Genomic DNA, 21,400 nt, shown 5'->3' on the forward strand with positions numbered 1-21,400 from the left:
TCAAGAAGTCTCAGTGCATCCTTTGATTTGTTGGTATTGCTTTGTTGGTATTGCCCCTTTCATAAAATCAGGAAGCATCTAAAGGCATTTATCTAGTAGATGACGTAACATTGTATGCTCCCCTGCAACACAATATACAAAGATATGCACATCAGAATGTGTTTGTTTCACAGTATGTCATCAGGTCCAGGTTCTCTTTCTCACCTTTAGAACAGTGTTAACACTACTCGCCTTTCTTGTTTGTGGAGCAGGGAATATCGGCACCAAAAACAACATTGTAGGAAAAAAATGAATAACTCCAGTGTACACGATTTTACCTCTGCATATTTATTGTCAACATTTTGGTACACCTCCTTTTTCAAGACCTTGAAAAAGGTTGGAAAAGGTTGTACACCAAAACGTTGACAGTAAGTATGCACAGAGGAATTGTATGTGCAGGAGTTATGTATTTTCTCTACGTCTCTTTCTCAGCTTGTCATGGTGTCCCGAGCAAGTGAGTAAAAGTCCCCTCTCTGTCCCCTGGAATGGGACCTGCTGCTTGGTCTAATTAATGGGAGGATAGGTTAGGCTCCCTGACCTGGGGTTAAGGTCATATGGTCAGGGTTCGGGTGTCAGGATCTGGCTAGGGATCACAGCATCGATCCTCAGGGGATGTATTTTATCTAAAGTATTGAGTGTGTGTTTCGGTATTTGTCGTATTATGTCATGTGTATGACAGTGCAAATCATTTGTCATTGCTGTATTAAGACCAGAGTAAAATTTGGAATAGTAATACCAAAATGTACAGTATCTCTTGGGGGAGAGTCATTGTTCTATAACAGTCTGAGGTGTTGCGAGGGGATTGGGGAGAGGAGTTAGTCCAGGAGAAGGTTCATGTTCTGTCAGAGCCTGTTGTGTGAGGGCAGGGTACAGCTGGGGGTGATTCTACAGTTTTCCTATAGACTTTTCCAATGAATCAGCTGTTTGCACCATGGCATCTTCACCCCCCTAGGGGCACTGTGATATTTGGGTTTGGAGAGAGGATGAGTAGGCATGACTGAGGTCAAGGGGCCTGATGACAATGTGGCCTACTGTCCCTGTCCCTGCTCCACAGGAGGTTTAGATTGCCTTGGATTCTATTATCTTCTTATGGGAGGTAATGGTTACCCGGCCGTATCCCTAGAAAATATAATCACGATACCATACAACCTTCGGTGGGAGTGTACAGTGTGGTAACCATGGTTACTCCAACCCCAAAAGGATGAATTATATAACCATTGAATTTGTGAGGGAAGGAGAGCAATGGAGTAGTCTTTACTTTACAGTAGCTCATATCAATGGGCTAGTCTTTACTTTACAGTAGCTCATATCAATGGACTAGTCTTTACTTTACAGTAGCTCATATCAATGGGCTAGTCTTTACTTTACAGTAGCTCATATCAATGGACTAGTCTTTACTTTACAGTAGCTCATATAAATGGGCTAGTCTTTACTTTACAGTAGCTCGTATCAATGGGCTAGTCTTTACTTTACAGTAGCTCATATCAATGGGCTAGTCTTTACTTTACAGTAGCTCATATCAATGGGCTAGTCTTTACTTTACAGTAGCTCGTATCAATGGGCTAGTCTTTACTTTACAATAGCTCATATCAATGGGCTAGTCTTTACTTTACAGTAGCTCATATCAATGGGCTAGTCTTTACTTTACAGTAGCTCATATCAATGGACTAGTCTTTACTTTACATTAGCTCATATCAATGGACTAGTCATTACTTTACATTAGCTCATATCAATGGACTAGTCTTTACTTTACATTAGCTCGTATCAATGGGCTAGTCTTTACTTTACAGTAGCTCATATCAATGGACTAGTCTTTACTTTACATTAGCTCATATCAATGGACTAGTCATTACTGTACATTAGCTCATAATTCGCTGGCTTCCCATCAGTACTCAGAGCCCATCAGAGCTCTCCTATGATGTTTATAGCGGTCCACTACACCCATAACCTCCCTCAATATTAGCCTACTACAGTGGTGTAGTGCTGTTGTTTAGGTGTGTGAGTGCAACAATCTGTTAAAAATTACGTCATAACTTCTCAATCAAAGTTTGTACCAACAGATATCTTCCAATTGCAACGTCTGCCCTATGCCCACACATATTGTCTCAAGAAAAGGATATAGTTTATATGTTTATTCATCACATGCTTTGTATACAACAGGCGTAGACTAACAGTGAAATGTTTTCTTACTGGCCGGGCCCTACCTACAAATGCAGAGAGATCACCATGTTAGGCATATGTAATTTCAAAATAGGCCATCATCACTGTCAATTCTTAATGATAATTGTTCACGTTTTACTGGGGAAATGTCCAAACTGCGTCTGCATGCAGATCATTTGATCTCAATCAGTTTCATGGGAATATGCATGTAGAGCTTCTTCAATGACTTTTTTGTGAGAGAATTAGAGCAGATGATTTTAACAAATTATTAGCCTTTCTTGTAATTTGTTTGAATCAAAGCATACAGTATAACCTGCTTAGTGGTGCGCGCTGTGACTATTCAACTTTAGCTAACCATCCTAAAATGTCATTAGAAATGAGGAAGTGTTTTTGGTGTAACAGTATCGTTATAGGCTTACTATGCTATGCTATTATATTTGGTTCTGTTATGTAAAATGCAAATGATTTATCATGTGACCTTGCGGGACATTGATTCATCTTCAGATTTTTTCCCCACAAATATTAATGGAGTTAGATAGAGTTAATGGAGTTAGATAGAGTTAATGGAGTTAGATAGAGTTAATGGAGTTGTGTATTCTCAAATGTAAAAAGTGAGGGAGCTCCCTCGCTCTCCGGCAGCACTACATCACTGGCCTACTAGTAGGTCTCACTTCAGAGCAGTGAGGGTCTGTCTGTTTATTTCAAAGGATCTTTGACCTTCAGAAGTGATTACACTCAAGGGAGTGTCTGTGACCTTCACACCTAACTACAGTATGATACTAGGGTATAACTACCAATATTATTTAGTTACTATTACACTATTCTCTATTGACACTAAGGTATTATGCTATGCTGACTCAGGTTTTAGTGTAGGGCAGTAGATCCAGGGCTGTGTGTATGTGCCTGTCTGTCTGTCTGTTTGTGTGTGTCTGTCTCTTGTATTGGTCTTTAAGTGAATCATGGGGATGGTGTCATGGGGAGGTGGGAAGGGGAGGGTACTGGGAGCGGGCGGGCAGGAGTTTGTTTTTTCTTGTGCTCTCTCCAGCCTTGCAGCGGAGTGTCCCCACCTTTTCCCTTTTCCCTTTGGTCTCAGGCTCTGGGCACAGGTAACAATCCATAAGGATATTATCACAGGTCATGGTGAGAAGTAGAGGCCTCGCCTGCCTCCACATGCCCCCGCTAGTGTGTGTGTGTGTGTGTGTGTGTGAGTGTGTGTGTGTGTGTGTTTTCCGGGAGGCACTCACCTGCACCTGTCATATGTCCTCCAATCCCGTTGTGTCTTGCTGTTGATGTGGCTGCCTTTTTGCTGCCCTCTGTGACCCCCTGCCAAGCCCCCACGCCGCACGCCTACCCTCCTTTCACTCCCTCCATCCCAGGTGCTTTCTGTCTCTCCAGCCGTTGCCTTGCCAACAGAGCAGCCCATATTCTTTAGCTGGTGATCTGGGAAGGGAAGCAGCATGGGTTGGTCCAGGCTCCATCAGCCATCTCTGGCAGCTGCATGCCACTGCAAGCTGACTGACATGACCCTCACTATGCCCACACACAACCATGCCACATTTTAGCATCACGTTAGCCTCATGTTAGCCTCATCAGTTAGCCTTAACAGTAACATATGGAAGAAGAGAGAAGATGACCTTACCTAACTCTATGTAGTTAGAGTGCTTTGTATGGAGTCCCTCCTGTTAGCCTATTCGTAGTCATTTGTTTTGATGGAAGGAAGTTGATTGAATCAGACTGAGACAGTCATTCCCTGTGGGTGGGACACGACTCTCTAGACATCGACAGCAGGCTTTGGGTTAGATCCAACCTTTAATGAATCAGCATACAGGGAGATCATAGACTAAGGAAGGAAAGAGAAATGGAAAAGATAGATTAGGACTGAGGGCGTAAAGAGGAAGAACAGCAGATGTTGGATATGAGAAAATTGACGTGATTCAGTAAAGATAAGATAAACGGAAGACGAAGCAAGGTGTATCAGTTGTTGCGATGTTTGGCACTTTGACCTCTCCCCCTTCCATCATCTTATGTCTCCCCTCATTCAACCCCCTCCCCTGCAGTCTACGGTGTGAATCCTCCTAACAGCTTTCCCCTCCAATCACAGCTATGCCAATCAAGAGATCCCCCTGGAACCAGGCTCATCCACATGACCTGTTTTACGTGCACTTACCTGTCTGTCTGTCTGTCTGTCTGTCTGTCTGTCTGTCTGTCTGTCTGTCTGTCTGTCTGTCTGTCTGTCTGTCTGTCTGTCTGTCTGTCTGTCTGTCTGTCTGTCTGTCTGTCTGTCTGTCTGTCTGTCTGTCTGTCTGTCTGTCTGTCTGTCTGTCTGTCTGTCTGTCTGTCTGTCTACATTCATTGTAGATGCCCCACTCCTTACTCTACACGTGCTCCATTATCTGCCTGTGTCCCTGTCTGCTGTGTCCCTGTCTGTGACTGGGTGTCAACCCGTGTCTGTCTCGTTCTGTCTCTGTCTGTCTGATCTGGATAACTCAGTCTTATCCTCGCCAATTGGATAAACTCTGTCATTTATTTGTTGCTCATTCAACTTCACTGATCACCTACACCTAGGGTTCAGTGATCCATTTGTTTGCTCTACAAGGCATTAAATGGATGTTAGACAGGATGGGGAATGACTAAAGAAATGGGGGTAAGTGGTGTAGGTAGAGTAGCAAAATTCTGGTAACTTTTCCAGAATTCCAAAGTTTTCCAGATATCCTGGTTAAACGATACCAGATTTCCTGCTTATTCCCTCTTTATTACAGGAATCTTCCAACGGGGATTTCTAGAAAACCTGATAATTTTGGAAAAGTTACCCGAATTTTGCAACTCTACCTACACCATTTACCCCCATTCCTTTAGTCATTCTCCTTATAGCGAAAACAAATGGATCACTGGACAGACAGACAGACAGACAGACAGACAGACAGACAGACAGACAGACAGACAGACAGACAGACAGACAGACAGACAGACAGACAGACAGACAGACAGACAGACAGACAGACAGACAGACAGACAGACAGACATGATATGGGACGTAGTCATCCCTAGATTTACATTTTACATTTTAGTCATTTAGCAGACGCTCTTATCCAGAGCGACTTACAAATTGGTGCATTCACCTATAATATCCAGTGGAACAACCACTTTACAATAGTGCATCTAAATCTTTTAAGGGGGGGGGGTTAGAAGGATTACCTTATCCTAACCCAGGTATTCCTTGAAGAGGTGGGGTTTCAGGTGTCTCCGGAAGGTGGTGATTGACTCCGCTGTCCTGGCGTCGTGAGGGAGCTTGTTCCACCATTGGGGTGCCAGAGCAGCGAACAGTTTTGACTGGGCTGAGCGGGAACTGTGCTTCCTCAGAGGTAGGGAGGCGAGCAGGCCAGAGGTGGATGAACGGAGTGCCCTTGTTTGGGTGTAGGGCCTGATCAGAGCCTGAAGGTACGGAGGTGCCGTTCCCCTAACAGCTCCGTAGGCAAGCACCATGGTCTTGTAGCGGATGCGAGCTTCGACTGGAAGCCAGTGGAGAGAGCGGAGGAGCGGGGTGACGTGAGAGAACTTGGGAAGGTAGATTCTCAGATGCAGGCAGCAAAAACTAGCTGAGAGATTGTTTTGTATGTGCATGCCGTTGCTTGCGCTGTACTAAACTGTAGTATAATGGCACAGTAAAACTCTGCATGCCTCTGTATATACATACGTAAGTGAAATCCAGCCAGCCAGCCAGTGTTCATGGAAGGACACAGTGCACTAGAGTTACAGTCTTTCTCTTGTGTTAGGCAGCCCAACCCAACCACAGATACTGGATTTGCATTTGTGGACTGACCCTTCACACAGAGAGAGCCCGACCAGACAGAGACATGTCTGCGGTCCTACAACAGTGACTGACCCCTCAAACGACCAGGAACACAGACATCTGTAGCCTCAACCACAGAATTACTGATACTTCAGGAACCACAATTACCATCCTCCCTCCTCCTTGATAACCCATATGGCTAACATGCCCACATGCATCCTCTAACATCCCTCTGGATTGGGATTAACCTCACTCAGCCTAACGATTAGTTCCTTGTATCTATTTGGCGGTTAACATGTTGTGTGTGTGTTATGTTTATACCCTCCCACACCACATCTTATCCCTCCTTTCCTCTTTTTCTCTCGCTCGCCTACTTCTTTTTCCTGTCAGCCTTTCTGATGTACTGCCTCCAGCCATCTCCCTCCCTCTCTGACTCGTCCTCTTATTTTGCAATCCCATGTCAAGTCCGTTTCTCGTCTCTATTCTTTAGTCCTTATTGTGCTCTCTTACTAAAAGTAAGTCTTGTTTCTTTTGTTTCCAGGCCCCTTATCCTCTCCTATCTCCTCTATTTCTCTTCTAGCTTCAACTGAACTATGCTGTGGTGTCTGTCTCTGTCTCACGTTCATTTGAGTCAGTAACCTCACTTTGTTCATTCTGTTAATCATCCTAGTCTTAACAAAGACAAATCCCCCCTTTCTCTGCAGAGATAAATCTTCAAATCTACTTCTTCTTCTGCACTCATCTTTCCCACAGCACCCATTCCTAATCCCACTTCCTCTCCCTCCATTTCTACAGTGCACCAGCACTCTGTTTTTCCTCTTTCTTCCTCTTGTCATTTTCCAGTGTCTAACCTGTAATTAGTGTTGTCTGTCTATGTGTCTTGACTTGTGTCACCTGCTACAGCTCAGCATGTCTTCTGCTCAACAGACTGTTACAACATATTGTCTAGGAACACTTTTCTCCAACACCCACTCCTCTCCCACCCTGTCCTCCCTCTTTTACTCTTTCGTTCATTAATTGTGTCGATTTTTGTGGCTGTTTCGCAAATATCACACTGCTACATGCTTGTAGTGACTAAGGTTTGGAACTAAGTGTGCATGTATGTATGTATGTATATGTGTGTGTGTGTGTGTGTGTGTGTGTGTGTGTGTGTGTGTGTGTGTGTGTGTGTGTGTGTGTGTGTGTGTGTGTGTGTGTGTGTGTGTGTGTGTGTGTGTGTGTAAGTCACTAACATTCCCGTGTTACTCCCAAGTCTGGGAACATTATCAGTCACATTCAGATCTGGACTCTGGATAGTTCAGCCCTGACACAAGACCTTGCAGCCTCACCTGTGGTGGGAAGCCATCACAGACCTGAGGCTGGCTCTTTGTCTTCAGAAGCAGGATTCTCCTAGTGCTCCGTTGGCCTCTCTCTCAGTGTCCTTCCTGACTGTGTCTCTGACCCCCAGCAGGAGCCTGGGTAAACCTGGGAACCAGACCCCAGATGAGGCAGGCCGCCTCGGGAACTCCTCTGTCACAGACCTGGCCAACTCTGTCACCACCAGCGACATTCACATGGTGAGAAAACCTGCTCCCTTCCTCCCTGTCTGTGTTAATGATTGTTCATCTGTACTCCTCTCTGCGTGTCTATGGGTTTGTCCACAGCCACCCACTTGTGGCAGCATTTAGATTTGCAAGATGTCTTAAATGACAAAACATGCTAATTACATGACATTTCCCAACCCAGCTTGGCTATCACAAAGGAGAAACTCAGTAGAATATGCTTTATTCAGCAAAAGCTGGTAATTACGCTGAGAACACAGTGCTGTGAGTGCTGGGTGGACAGGGCGCGGGTGGGGGATGGGCCTGTGTTATTATGTGGGTTGCACGTCTGCGTTATGGAGGTCCCGATGATGCTTAATGATGATACTTTCACTTTGAGGGGGAGCCAACAGGACCTGTCAGTTGGATCAGACCTGCAGTTGGCCATGGTCTCTTTCCATCTCTGGTCTCTCACTATGTGGGTCAAAGACTTTCACTAGGCCTTGTTAATATCTATAAAAAATGTTATCTCTGAGGTACAGTTTTTTTTTTTGGGGGGGGGGGGGGTACTACCTATGCAGGAGTTTAGAAGTTTTATATGCGTTTATAAAACTGAGTTCGTTTGAATAATTCCGGTACCCAGAATCAATTCGTCTGTCACAAGAGATTTTTTTTAAATGTATTTTTATTTCACCTTTATTTAACCAGGTAAGCCAGTTGAGAACAAGTTCTCATTTACAACTGCGACCTGGCCAAGATAAAGCAAAGCAGTGTGACAAAAACAACAACACAGTTACACATGGGATAAACAAACGTACAGTCAATAATACAATAGAAAAATCTATGTACAGTGTGTGCAAATGTAGTAAGATTAGGGAGGTAATGCAATAAATAGGCCGAAATAATTTCAATTTAGCATTAACACTGGAGTGATAGCTGTGCAGATGATGATGTGCAAGTAGAGATACTGGGGTGCAAAAGAGCAAAAAATTCAATAAATAAATAAATAACAATATGAGGATGAGGTAGTTGGGTGTGCTATTTACAGATGGGCTGTGTACAGGTACAGTGATCGGTAAGCTGCTCTGACAGCTGATGCTTAAAGTTAGTTAGGGAGATATGAGTCTCCAGCTTCAGTGATTTTTGCAATTCGTTCCAGTCATTGGCAGTAGAGAACTGGAAGGAAAGGCGGCCATAGAGGTGTTGGCTTTGGGGATGACCAGTGAAATATACCTGCTGGAGCGTGTGCTACGTGTGAGTGTTGCTATGGTGACCAGTGAGCTGAGATAAGGCAGGGCTTTACCTAGCAAAGACTTATAGATGACCTGGAGCCAGTGGGTTTGGCGACGAATATGTAGCGAGGGCCGCCAACGAGAGCATACAGGTCGCAGCGGTGGGTAGTATATGGGGCTTTGGTGACAAAAACGGATGGCACTGTGATAGACTTCATCCAATTTGCTGAGAAGAGTGTTGGAGGCTATTTTGTAAATGATATCGCCGAAGTCAAGGATCGGTAGGATAGTCAGTTTTACGAGGGTATGTTTGGCAGCATGAATGAAGGAGGCTTTGTTGCGAAATAGGAAGCCGATTCTAGATTTAATTTTGGATTGGAGATGCTTAATGTGAGTCTCGAAGGAGAGTTTACAGTCTAGCCAGACACCTAGGTATTTGTAGTTGTCCACATATTCTAAGTCAGAACCGTCCAGAGTGGAGGTCGACCGATTAATCGGCATGGCCGATTAATTGGGGACGATTTCATGTTTGCATAACAATCGGTGATCGGCCTTTTTTGATGCCGATTATGGCCGATTACATTGCAATCCACGAGGAGACTGCGTGGCAGGCTGACCACCTGTTACGCGAGTGCAGCATCAAAAGGACCTTGTGGCTGCAAGGAGCCAAGGTAAGTTGTTAGCTAGCATTAAACTTATCTTATAAAAAACAATCAATCTTCACATAATCACTAGTTAACTACACATGGTTGTTGATATTGCTAGGTTAACTAACTTGTTCTGCGTTGCATATAATCAATGCGGTGCCTGTTAATTTATCATCGAATCATAGCCTACTTCAACTTGATGATTTAACAAAAGCGCATTAGCGAAAAAAGCACAATGGTTGCAATAATGTACCTAACCATAAACATCAATGCCTTTCTTAAAATAAATACACAAGTATATTTTTTAAACCTCCATATGTAGTTAAAAGAAATTCATGTTAGCAGGCAATATTAACTAGGGAAATTGTGTCACTTCTTTTGCATTCAGTGCAAGCAGAGTCAGGCTATATGCAGCAGTTTGGGCTGCCTGACTCGTTGCCAACTGTTGAAAGGCCATTTATTCCTAACAAAGACTGTAATTAATTTGCCAGAATTTTACATAATTATGGCATAACATTGAAGGTTGTGCAATGTAACAGTAATATTTAGACTTGGGGTTGCCACCCGTTCGATAAAATACGGAACGGTTCCGTATTTCACTGAAAGAATAAATGTTTTGTTTTCGAAATGAGTCTTTATGGATTTGACCATATTAATGACCAAAGGCTCGTATTTCTGTGTGTTTATTATATTATAATTAAGTATATGATTTGATATTTGATAGAGCAGTCTGACTGAGTGGTGGTAGGCAGCAGCAGGCTTGTAAGCATTCATTCAAACAGCAGCTCTTAGCAATGCTGGGATGCACAGCGCTGTTTATGACTTCAAGCCTATCAACTCCCGAGATTAGGCTGGCAATACTAAAGTGCCTATAAGATCATCCAATAGTCAAAAGTATATGAAATACAAATGGTATAGAGAGAAATAGTCCTATAATTCCTATAATAACTACAACCTAAAACTTCTTAACTGGGAATATTGAAGACTCATGTTAAAAGGAACCACCAGCTTTCATATGTTCTCATGTTCTGAGCAAGGAACTTAAACGTTAGCTTTTTTACATGGCACATATTGCACTTTTACTTTCTTCTCAAACACTGTGTTTTTGCATTATTTAAACCAAATTGAACATGTTTCATTATTTATTTGAGACTAAATTGATTTTATTGATGTATTATATTAAGTTCAAATAAGTGTTCATTGTTCATTCAGTATTGTTGTAATTGTCATTTATTAGAAATATATATATATATATACATAAAAATTGGCCGATTAATCGGTATCGGCGGTTTTTGGCCCTCCAATAATCGGTATCGGTATCGGCGTTGAAAAATCATAATCGGTCGACCTCTAGTCCAGAGTAGGATGCTAGTCGGCTGGGCGGGTGCGGGCAGCAATCGGTTGAAGAGCATGCATTTGGTTTTACTAGCATTTAAAAGCAGTTGGAGGCAACGGAAGGAGTGTTGTATGGCATTGAAGCTCGTTTGGAGTTTTGTTAACACAGTGTACATAGAAGGGCCAGATGTATACAGAATGGTGTCGTCTGCGTAGAGGTGGATCAGAGAATCACCAGCAGCAAGAGCGACATTGTTGATATATACAGAGAAAAGAGTCGGCCGGAGAATTGAACCCTGTGGCACCCCCATAGAGACCGCCAGAGGTCCGGACAACAGGCCCTCCGATTTGACACACTGAACTCTATCTGAGAAGTAGTTGGTGAACCAGGCGAGGCAGTCATTTGAGAAGCCAAGGCTATTGAGTCTGCCGATAAGAATGCGGTGATTGACGGAGTCGAAAGCCTTGGCCAGGTCGATGAAGACGGCTGCACAGTACTGTCTTTTATCTATGGAGGTTATGATATCGTTTAGGACCTTGAGCATGGCTGAGGTGATCTGTTTGTTAACTTGGCTTTCAAAGATTTTAGAAAGGCAGGGCAGGATGGATATAGGTCTATAACAGTTTGGGTCTAGAGTGTCTCCCCATTTGAAGAGGGGGATGACCGCGGCAGCTTTCCAATCTTTGGAGATCTCAGACGATACAAAAGAGAGGTTGAACAGGCTAGTAATAGGGGTTGCTACACTTTTGGCAAATAATTTTAGAAACAGATTGTCTAGCCCAGCTGATTCGTAGGGATCCAGATTTTGCAGCTCTCAGAACATCAGCTGCCTGGATTTGGGTGAAGGAGAAGCGGGGGTGACTTGGCCAAGTTTCTGCGGGGGGTGCAGAGCTGTTGGCCGGGGTAGAGGTAGCCAGGTGGAAAGCATGACTAACCTTAGAAAAATGCTTATTGAAATGATTGATTATCGTAGATTTATCGGTGGTGACAGTGTTTCCTAGCCTCAGTGCACTGGGCTGCTGGGAGGAGGTGCTCTTATTCTCCATGGACTTTACAGTGTCCCAAAACTTTTTGGAATAATGCTACAGGATGCACATTTCTGTTTGAAAAAGCTAGCCTTAGCTTTTCTAACTGCCTGTGTATATTGGTTCCTGACTTCCCTGAAAAGTTGCATATTGCGGGGGCTATTCGATGCTAATGCAGTACGCCACAGGATGTTTTTGTGCTGGTTGGTGTGGTGTGTGAACATATTATGTTAATAATATGATTGACCTAGTGTTCTGACACTCACATGGTCTGGGGGTGGAGAGATGTGTAGGTGGGCTCAGTATGTGGTTGTATTTTGTGGAGGTTCTGTATCTATGTGGGTTTCAGGCGAAGCGATTGGGCAACAAGTACAAGAGAATAAAAATAATGAAAAAAACAGATTGACCCTGAAAAATGTTGACAACTGTAGGTGGGGAAGATTTCAGGAGAGCTGTCTGAAAGACGATGTGTGCATGCATGCGTCCATGTAAGTATGTCTGTGTGCGCATGTGTGTGTTTGAAAGACAGACAGACATCAGACACCTAGAGAGTGAAGGAGGAGAGATGATCAGATTTAGAACGGGAGGCAGAGCAACAGCGAGATGTGTCGGAGAGAATACAGAATGTGAGATTAAATTCCAGGAACTGCATCTTGGGCCAAGCCTCTGGTCCCTCTCTATCAGATAGCAGCCTTTTAACTGCATTTCCTTCCCTCCCTCGGGGCCCAGCTCCAGTTAGGCAGGGGGTCTCTCTACTCACAGAATATCTCCTGCCTCTCATCTCCAGATATGCCTTCTCCCCCATCGCTCCCTCCCTTATCGCTCAGTAAAGCCCAGACATATGACATAACATTATCTGAACGTTAGGCTAGCATGATGGCACGTGAGTTCCAGTGCTGTTTGGCTGCCCCCTTGTGGATGAGAAATAAAGCTCCTTGTTCACCTTGGGTGTCCATGTCCCTGAGTGTTTCATCTGTGTGTTCCATGCTGGGAAAGGGTGGGGGTAGTGGGATGAGGGTTGTTGAGTGTACATAGGGAGAATCTCAATTGCATACTCCTCGCGTCCTCTCTCCTTTCTCCTCGCCTCCTTCTCAAAACCCATTGGATGAGAGTGCCAGAGGTCCCTCCCCTCTGACCTTCTCCTCCAATGGGTTTTGAGAAGGAGTCAAGGAGAGAGGACGCAAAGAGTATGCAATTGCGATTCTACCATCGTATAGACTGGATAAATATTAAAGTGCTCTGCTGGTGTTCTCTCCCAGCTCTCTCCGGGCTCAGAAGAGGACACAGAAGGGCCTGTGGTTGAGAAGCTGGGCCGGATTCAGTTCAGTGTGGGCTACAGCTTCCAGGACTCCACCCTGACCGTCAAGATCCTTACGGGCCAGGAGCTCCCCGCCAAGGACTTCTCTGGCACCTCAGACCCCTTCGTCAAACTCTACCTGCTGCCTGACAAGAAGCACAAGCTGGAGACCAAGGTCAAGAGGAAGAACCTCAACCCTCGCTGGAACGAGACCTTCCTGTTTGAAGGTCAGACTGTGAAATCACCCTGCACATAAGGTTGTGTACCTAATGGTGCCCTATTCCGTATATAGTGCACTACTTTTGTCCACAGCCCTATGGCCCTGGTCAAAAGTAGTGCACTATATAGGGAATAGGATGCCATTTGGGACACAATGGCAACTACTGCACATTATAAAAAACACACATCTGGTCTTAGAACTATGCACATAACTAGACTTATGGCTATTGGTTATCCTGTATAAAGTCTGAAAGAGTACTCCCTAAATCTCTGTCCAGCACATATGTATCTGTCTGTTCCCCCAGGGTTCCCCTATGAGAAGGTGATCCAGAGGACCCTCTATATGCAGGTGCTGGATTACGATCGCTTCAGCAGGAACGACCCCATCGGGGAGGTGTCCATCCCCCTTAACAAGGTGGACCTGGGCAACCAGCAGACCTACTGGAAGGAGCTGAAGCCCTGCAGCGACGGCAGCGTGAGTAAAGTACACACACAGACTAGGACAGTTGCAAAGGGACGGGAGGAGGGGAGATGAAGGGGGAGGGTAGGAGAGAGGGAACAAGGAGAAGGAGGGATGATGGGAAGACAGAAGGGGGTAGAGGAGATGGAGGGAGAGAGGGTTGGTGAGTGGTGATGTCATTGTGTTTCTCAGGGGAGTCGAGGAGACCTACTGGTGTCACTGTGCTACAACCCTCAAGCCAACACCATCACTGTGACCATCATCAAAGCCCGCAACCTCAAAGCCATGGACATTGGAGGCACCTCCGGTACAGTACATACAGTACTCTGTCATCACCTATTTCCTGTGCTACAGTCTGTCTACCTTAACATGTGTCGATGTGGTTTCAGTATCTCTCCATCCATACAGCATCCAAAATGACACCCTATTCCCTATATAGTGCACTACTTTCTATGAGCCCTGGTCAAAATAAGTGTACTGTATAGGGATTAGGGTGCCATTTGGGATGCTGCCTCTGTGTTTAAGTGATGTGTCTCCCCCATCAGATCCCTATGTGAAGCTGTGGCTGATGCACAAGGACAAGCGTGTGGAGAAGAAGAAGACGGTGACAATGAAGTGCTGTCTGAACCCCGTGTTCAACGAGTCCTTCCCCTTCGACGTCCCCGCCCACGTGCTCCGAGAGACCACCATCATCATCACCGTCATGGACAAGGACAAGCTCAGCCGCAACGACGTCATCGGCAAGGTACCGCCCCCTCGTAACACCCAGACCACCAGCCATGTACATCACCAGTCCACACTGACCCCTGCTGGTACATACTGAGACACACACACATGCACACGCACACATACATGCACACATAACACACACACACACACAATGATCCTCTGCTTACACACACTAACACAACGACACATTAACAGTCACTGTCTCAAGATTGCTCTTACATACTGACACAGTGAGATTGATATTCATTGATTGTGTGGTTTGTTTGTGGCACACAGAGGCACTATCCCATTGATTTTCTGACACACTGTAACCCTCATACAGGCTTCCTTACTATGGAAGCCTGTCTGATAGTGACCCCACAGTAAACCAAGCTCGGCTCATCACAGGCGCTGGCCCTTTCACCCACAGTCTAATCACCACCAGTAAAACACAGCTGCGGCTTGCTTGGGAGCCTCTATCTCTGTGTCTAAACATAAGTCTCATTCTCACACAAATCTTTCCCCCTGTTTCCCCTGCTCTGAAAATTGATGAGAGAAAAACAGCTGTTTCATCTTAATGACTCTCCTCAGCTTCCGATATGAATTCAGTTCAGATTAGGGTGACTGGCAAGCTTTATGGTGACAGCAGGGACACTCCAGACTTCAGAGAGTTTAGTTTACCTCTCTCTGTTTTGCCATGTTTGAGTATGAGTAATATCGATCTCTGTGACGTCAGATATCCTGCTTACATCATCCATCTCACCCCCTCGCTCTTTTTCACTCCATCGCTCTCTCACCCTGCCCTCCTCCCCTCTCCCCTTCTCTTCCTCTCTTTCTTCCCACCCTCCCTCTCTCCCTCTCTCTCAGATCTATCTCTCGTGGAAGAGTGGTCCGGCGGAGGTGAAGCACTGGAAGGACATGATGGGTAAACCTCGTAATGCCGTGCAGCAGTGGCATGCCCTCAAGGCCTGATACTGTAGGTCCAGTCACATCCACCCAGACCATCCCAGCCCCTTGCCCTGCCCTCCAACCCTGCTGTTATGCACAAGGCTGACTCGCTGCAGAACATGGGTACAAATAGCCATCCAACGCATCCACCCAACGCATCCACCCTCTCCTCCTGCCTGTCCTCTCTCAGATCCCTAATGAACTTCTCCTTCCTCTACTCCCCTCTGATAAGCCGGGTCCTTTCTGAGTCTTGTTGCTTTTAAGTCATACTTTTCTCTCAACCATTGTTTTTTCTCCTTGGTCCACCACTCTGTTTTACTTTGGAGCAGTACACTCTGCCAGCCCTAGGGTGAGCCTCAGCCACCAACAAAAACAGGTTCAAATAGACCATATAAGAATCCTGCGTAAGGAGCTGGTGAAGGGCCAGTCTTTCAGGAAACATTATATCTGTGACTGTGTGACAGACTGACCTACAAGGAATCCAGTTCCACCATTCATCCTGTGTCTCTCCATCGTTCTCCTGTGGCAGTGAGGGGAGGCGTCTTCTCTCCCTAATCACTGCTCTCTCTGTCGTCAGAAGCAATCTGTTTTTTTGTTGTTTTTTTGCTTCCCATGTTGACCCTTTGGTCCGTTCCCTTCTGCAAACACACAGAGAATACAACAGGAAGGATCGATAGAGAGAGAGAGGTAAACCATTGGAATAGAAGAGGGATGGACTGTCTGGATGATCATGGAATTAGACGTGACACTGTCACTCCACCCCATTCATCATCTCTGATCTCTTTCTCTGGCACCACTGTAGTGATTCTTCCCTGGCTGGACCCCCTTGTTGTCTGTGCGTTCTGTGGGTGATGTGCTGTAACTCTAAATGAAGTTCTAGATCATAAAAGGAGAAAATGACTGATCATTTACACTGGTCCATGGGGGAAATGTAAAAAGACGTTCCTATTTTCTGGAGAGAAAAAAAATGAATTATGACAGAAAAAGAGTAAAGTCATCAATGTTGTGTTTTGTTTTTTGTTTTAAAAAAGCCTAAAGAGACCAATCAAAATGTTCTTCCAGAGACAGTAAATAGAAGCAAAAAGACTCTGTCGTATTCTCTGTGTATGTGTGTGTGGGTGCGTGCGTGCGTGCGTGCGTGTCAGCGAAAGTTAGAGTGTGAATGCGAGTGCAAGTGTGTGAAAGTATTGGGCTTGCACTGCTATCAAATGAATAACGACAATATTACTGATAATAATGATGACAATATTACTGATAATAATGATGACAATATTACTGATAATAATGATGACAATATTACTGATAATAATGATGACAATATTACTGATAATAATGATGACAATATTACTGATAATAATGATGACAGTAATAATCATCAGTATTCTACTGGATATGTTTGAAGACTTGGAGAGGTCACAGCAGCTAAGCAGTGACAGAGCGAGAGGGGTACAGTCTGTAGGGTAGTGTCTGCTGCCTGGTGTGGAACGGTAAGCAGAGGAGGAACTTGACATGAACCACCAGTCTTCATCTGAGCTGCTTTCTCTCAATTGCATCATCCACTGCAGATAACCATAAATAAATGCCCCTCTCCCTACCAAGTCAGTTTTGTTTCTAATGGAGCACTAAGCCAAATGATCTTGTCCCCATCAAGGTTGTTAACGTTACCTGTTTGTCTCTGTCAGTCATTTTGTGTAATTCTGCCTGTCTATTGGAATGTGTGTCTGTTACGTCAGTTAGTCATTTAGTCAACATCTTATTCATTAGTGTGCATGTTACAGAACACATTGTTATAAGAATGTTAGTAGATAAATGTTTAGGGTCTTAGTGGAAGGCTGTTCTATTACTGCCCATACCCCCTCTGCTCTGTCCTGCTCCTGATGTTAGATAGTTAGGGTGTTAGTGGGTCTTCAGGACCAGGGCTGTTACGGACCAAACCCCCTCTGCTCTGTCCTGCTCCTGATGTTAGATAGTTAGGGTGTTAGTGGGTCTTCAGGACCAGGGCTGTTACGGACCAAACCCCCTCTGCTCTGTCCTGCTTCAGATGTTAGATAGTTAGGGTGTTAGTGGGTCTTCAGGACCAGGGCTGTTACGGACCAAACCCCCTCTGCTCTGTCCTGCTCCTGATGTTAGATAGTTAGGGTGTTAGTGGGTCTTCCGGACCAGGGCTGTTACGGACCAAACCCCCTCTGCTCTGTCCTGCTCCTGATGTTAGATAGTTAGGGTGTTAGTGGGTCTTCCGGACCAGGGCTGTTACGGACCAAACCCCCTCTGCTCTGTCCTGCTCCTGATGTTAGATAGTTAGGGTGTTAGTGGGTCTTCAGGACCAGGGCTGTTACGGACCAAACCCCCTCTGCTCTGTCCTGCTCCTGATGTTAGATAGTTAGGGTGTTAGTGGGTCTTCCGGACCAGGGCTGTTACGGACCAAACCCCCTCTGCTCTGTCCTGCTCCTGATGTTAGATAGTTAGGGTGTTAGTGGGTCTTCCGGACCAGGGCTGTTACGGACCAAACCCCTCTGCTCTGTCCTGCTCCTGATGTTAGATAGTTAGGGTGTTAGTGGGTCTTCCGGACCAGGGCTGTTACGGACCAAACCCCCTCTGCTCTGTCCTGCTCCTGATGTTAGATAGTTAGGGTGTTAGTGGGTCTTCAGGAACTTGGCTGTTACGGACCAAACTCCCTCTGCTCTGTCCTGCTCCAGATGTTAGATAGTTAGGGTGTTAGTGGGTCTTCAGGAACTTGGCTGTTACGGACCAAACCCCCTCTGCTCTGTCCTGCTTCAGATGTTAGATAGTTAGGGTGTTAGTGGGTCTTCAGGACCAGGGCTGTTACGGACCAAACCCCCTCTGCTCTGTCCTGCTCCAGATGTTAGATAGTTAGGGTGTTAGTGGGTCTTCCGGACCAGGGCTGTTACGGACCATACCCCCTCTGCTCTGTCCTGCTCCAGATGTTAGATAGTTAGGGTGTTAGTGGGTCTTCCGGACCACGGCTGTTACGGACCAAACCTCCTCTGTTCTGTCCTGCTTCAGGACCAGGCTGTTCCATTACTGGCCAGACCCCCTCTGCTCTGTACTGCTCCTGATGTCATCCTGGTGTGACCTGTTCCAAGCTTAAGTCTCTCTCTCATCACACAATGGGCTGAAGGATAGCTACAAGAGTAATAATATCAACTAAACCTATTTTCTGTTTACATTTGACTGTTTATTTGTGTCTACTGAATGTGTGTGTGTGTTTGCAATGTGTGTATGAGTGTGTCAACATCTGACTATTTGTATTTACCGTGTATGTATGTGTGCTCGGTGTTCACTTTTGCCATTTTCATTTTCTTAATATGGAATCAGTTTTTTTGGCTGTTTTTATTCTGTATAAAGTAATTTAGATGTTCAGTTAATTATTTATGTTGCCGCTGATCGCTAAGGAGGAGACGCTAATGATTACTGGGATGTTGGAACGTGACTAAGGGCATGTGTCTACTTTCTATTTGTTGGGGTTTATGGGTTGGTTGGGGAGGGGCCATAGACATGTTCGAGAGTCTGAGTGAAGAGAGAAGGAAAGAGAAGGGAGAGGGGAGCTCATTACATCTGACAATACCACATACAGCATATTCTATTCTAGCCCTCTTCTGTTGCACAGAGGGACTGTTCACTCAGGCCTGTGTGCATCAGGGGCCTTGTGTTCTGGTTTATCATTTAATAGGTGGCTTACAGAACCACAACACGCTGTCCCTCCGCTCTAGTTCTGGCCCAACACACTGTCCCTCCGCTCTAGGTCTGGTCCAACACACTGTCCCTCCGCTCTAGGTCTGGCCCAACACACTGTCCCTCCGCTCTAGGTCTGGTCCAACACACTGTCCCTCCGCTCTAGGTCTGGCCCAACACGCTGTCCCTCCGCTCTAGGTCTGGCCCAACACGCTGTCCCTCCGCTCTAGGTCTGGCCCAACACGCTGTTCCTCCGCTCTAGGTCTGGTCCAACACGCTGTCCCTCCGCTCTAGGTCTGGCCCAACACACTGTCCCTCCGCTCTAGGTCTGACCCAACACACTGTCCCTCCGCTCTAGGTCTGGCCCAACACACTGTCCCTCCGCTCTAGGTCTGACCCAACACGCTGTCCCTCCGCTCTAGGTCTGGCCCAACACACTGTCCCTCCGCTCTAGGTCTGGTCCAACACACTGTCCCTCCGCTCTAGGTCTGGTCCAACACGCTGTCCCTCCACTCTAGGTCTGGCCCAACACACTGTCCCTCCGCTCTAGGTCTGGTCCAACACGCTGTCCCTCCGCTCTAGGTCTGGTCCAACACGCTGTCCCTCCGCTCTAGGTCTGGTCCAACACGCTGTCCCTCCACTCTAGGTCTGGTCCAACACGCTGTCCCTCCGCTCTAGGTCTGGTCCAACACGCTGTCCCTCCGCTCTAGGTCTGGTCCAACACGCTGTCCCTCCGCTCTAGATCTGGCCCAACACGCTGTCCCTCCGCTCTAGTTCTGGCCCAACACACTGTCCCTCCGCTCTAGGTCTGGTCCAACACACTGTCCCTCCTCTCTAGGTCTGGTCCAACACGCTGTCCCTCCGCTCTAGGTCTGGTCCAACACGCTGTCCCTCCGCTCTAGTTCTGGCCCAACACACTGTCCCTCCGCTCTAGGTCTGGTCCAACACACTGTCCCTCCGCTCTAGGTCTGACCCAACACACTGTCCCTCCTCTCTAGGTTTGACCCAACACACTGTCCCTCCGCTCTAGGTCTGGTCCAACACACTGTCCCTCCGCTCTAGGTCTGGTCCAACACACTGTCCATCCTCTCTAGGTCTGGTCCAACACGCTGTCCCTCCGCTCTAGTTCTGACCCAACACGCTGTCCCTCCGCTCTAGTTCTGACCCAATACACTGTCCCTCCGCTCTAGTTCTGGGCCAACACACTCAGACTAAGACGCGCAATTTCTCCAGACGTCAGTGCTGACGTACTTTAAAACCCCACTGTGACACACATGCTTTTTGGCACAAGGTGCTCTTAAACAACACCCCTCCCCCTCTCCTCCATATGCTCTCACTCCCCAAGTGTCACAGAGAAAAGGTGAGACAGACAATGATCATCACCTCATTTGCATCACTGCAATCTCCAGGCAGAGCAGAACATAGCAGAGCACCTACCTGCTCCTAAAATAACTGGGAACAGAGTCACCTCCCTGCCTCATACTGAGCACACAAGCAAACGATACATCATTACGTATGCAGACGCAGCATTAAATTGAAAAGATCAGCCAGAATAGGAAACACAGATAAAATGGCACGATACAGGTGAAAATGAATTATTTGTTTGACTTGATTTACCTGAACTGAAAATAGGTCCAGAAGCCAGGTATGGTCCGTTTGCATCTGAGGCATTGAGCAAGGATTCTTAGTAGAGTCCTTCCTTGGCCCTCGAAAAGCCCAGTAGCAATTCAAAATACAGATCTAAATAAATATGAAAACTGATCAGTGTTCACTCAGATTGAAATCACCCTAAATGTCTGATTAGGGCTCTCTACACAGATATTGGTGGAGATACGAGGAGGATTGGCCTAAACATGCCAGGATTTTGTGACATTGTATAAAGGATAAATGAAAATTGTGTATGTAAAAACTCATCAGTTTTCATTGGGGATGTTGATATCTGTATGTCCTTGACATCCCCTTGTCCCATCTCTTGCTCTCTTCTGTTCTCTCTTTAGTCACACATCTGTGGGATGCACAATCTTATATATCAACCATTTATTTTTTGAAATCTGTACAGTGTATAAATATAGAAATGTGTACATAAAAAGAAGAAACTTCTAAAATAGTTTTTGTTGTTTTTCTAAAGCTGATTTACTGTGGTATTTCATAGTGGCTTATGGCTTTCTCTCCCTATTTGATTTCCATCAGAGGAACTTAGTAAGGTTTACAACCGTTCCCACTGGCTAGTACTAGTTGAAACAGTAGTTCTGTTGCAGTAAAAACACTGTTGTGAAGAATCAAGCATGAACCTCGCCTTCATCTGGCCTTCAACGTAAACATCAAA

At 45.8% G+C, this 21,400-nt stretch overlaps 1 protein-coding gene across 2 annotated transcripts in view; it reads left to right on the forward strand.

The window, feature by feature from the left end:
• Positions 1–21,201, forward strand: part of LOC106587514 (synaptotagmin-7) — a 107,524-nt gene extending 86,323 nt beyond the window's left edge. Inside the window, exons 7-12 of one of the 2 annotated variants that reach the window (XM_045708164.1) lie at positions 7,440–7,545; positions 13,009–13,273; positions 13,571–13,740; positions 13,918–14,032; positions 14,271–14,470; positions 15,301–21,201. In XM_045708164.1, coding sequence (XP_045564120.1) covers positions 7,440–7,545; positions 13,009–13,273; positions 13,571–13,740; positions 13,918–14,032; positions 14,271–14,470; positions 15,301–15,405 — 961 coding nt within the window. In that variant the 3' untranslated portion in view covers positions 15,406–21,201. Of the gene's footprint in view, positions 1–7,436; positions 7,546–13,008; positions 13,274–13,570; positions 13,741–13,917; positions 14,033–14,270; positions 14,471–15,300 lie in introns of both variants that reach the window. The other variant, XM_045708163.1, reaches the window with a different exon arrangement.
• The last annotated feature ends 199 nt before the right edge of the window (positions 21,202–21,400 follow it).

This window comes from Salmo salar, chromosome ssa26, assembly GCF_905237065.1.
Source record: "Salmo salar chromosome ssa26, Ssal_v3.1, whole genome shotgun sequence".
NCBI classification, from domain to species: Eukaryota; Metazoa; Chordata; class Actinopteri; order Salmoniformes; family Salmonidae; genus Salmo; species Salmo salar.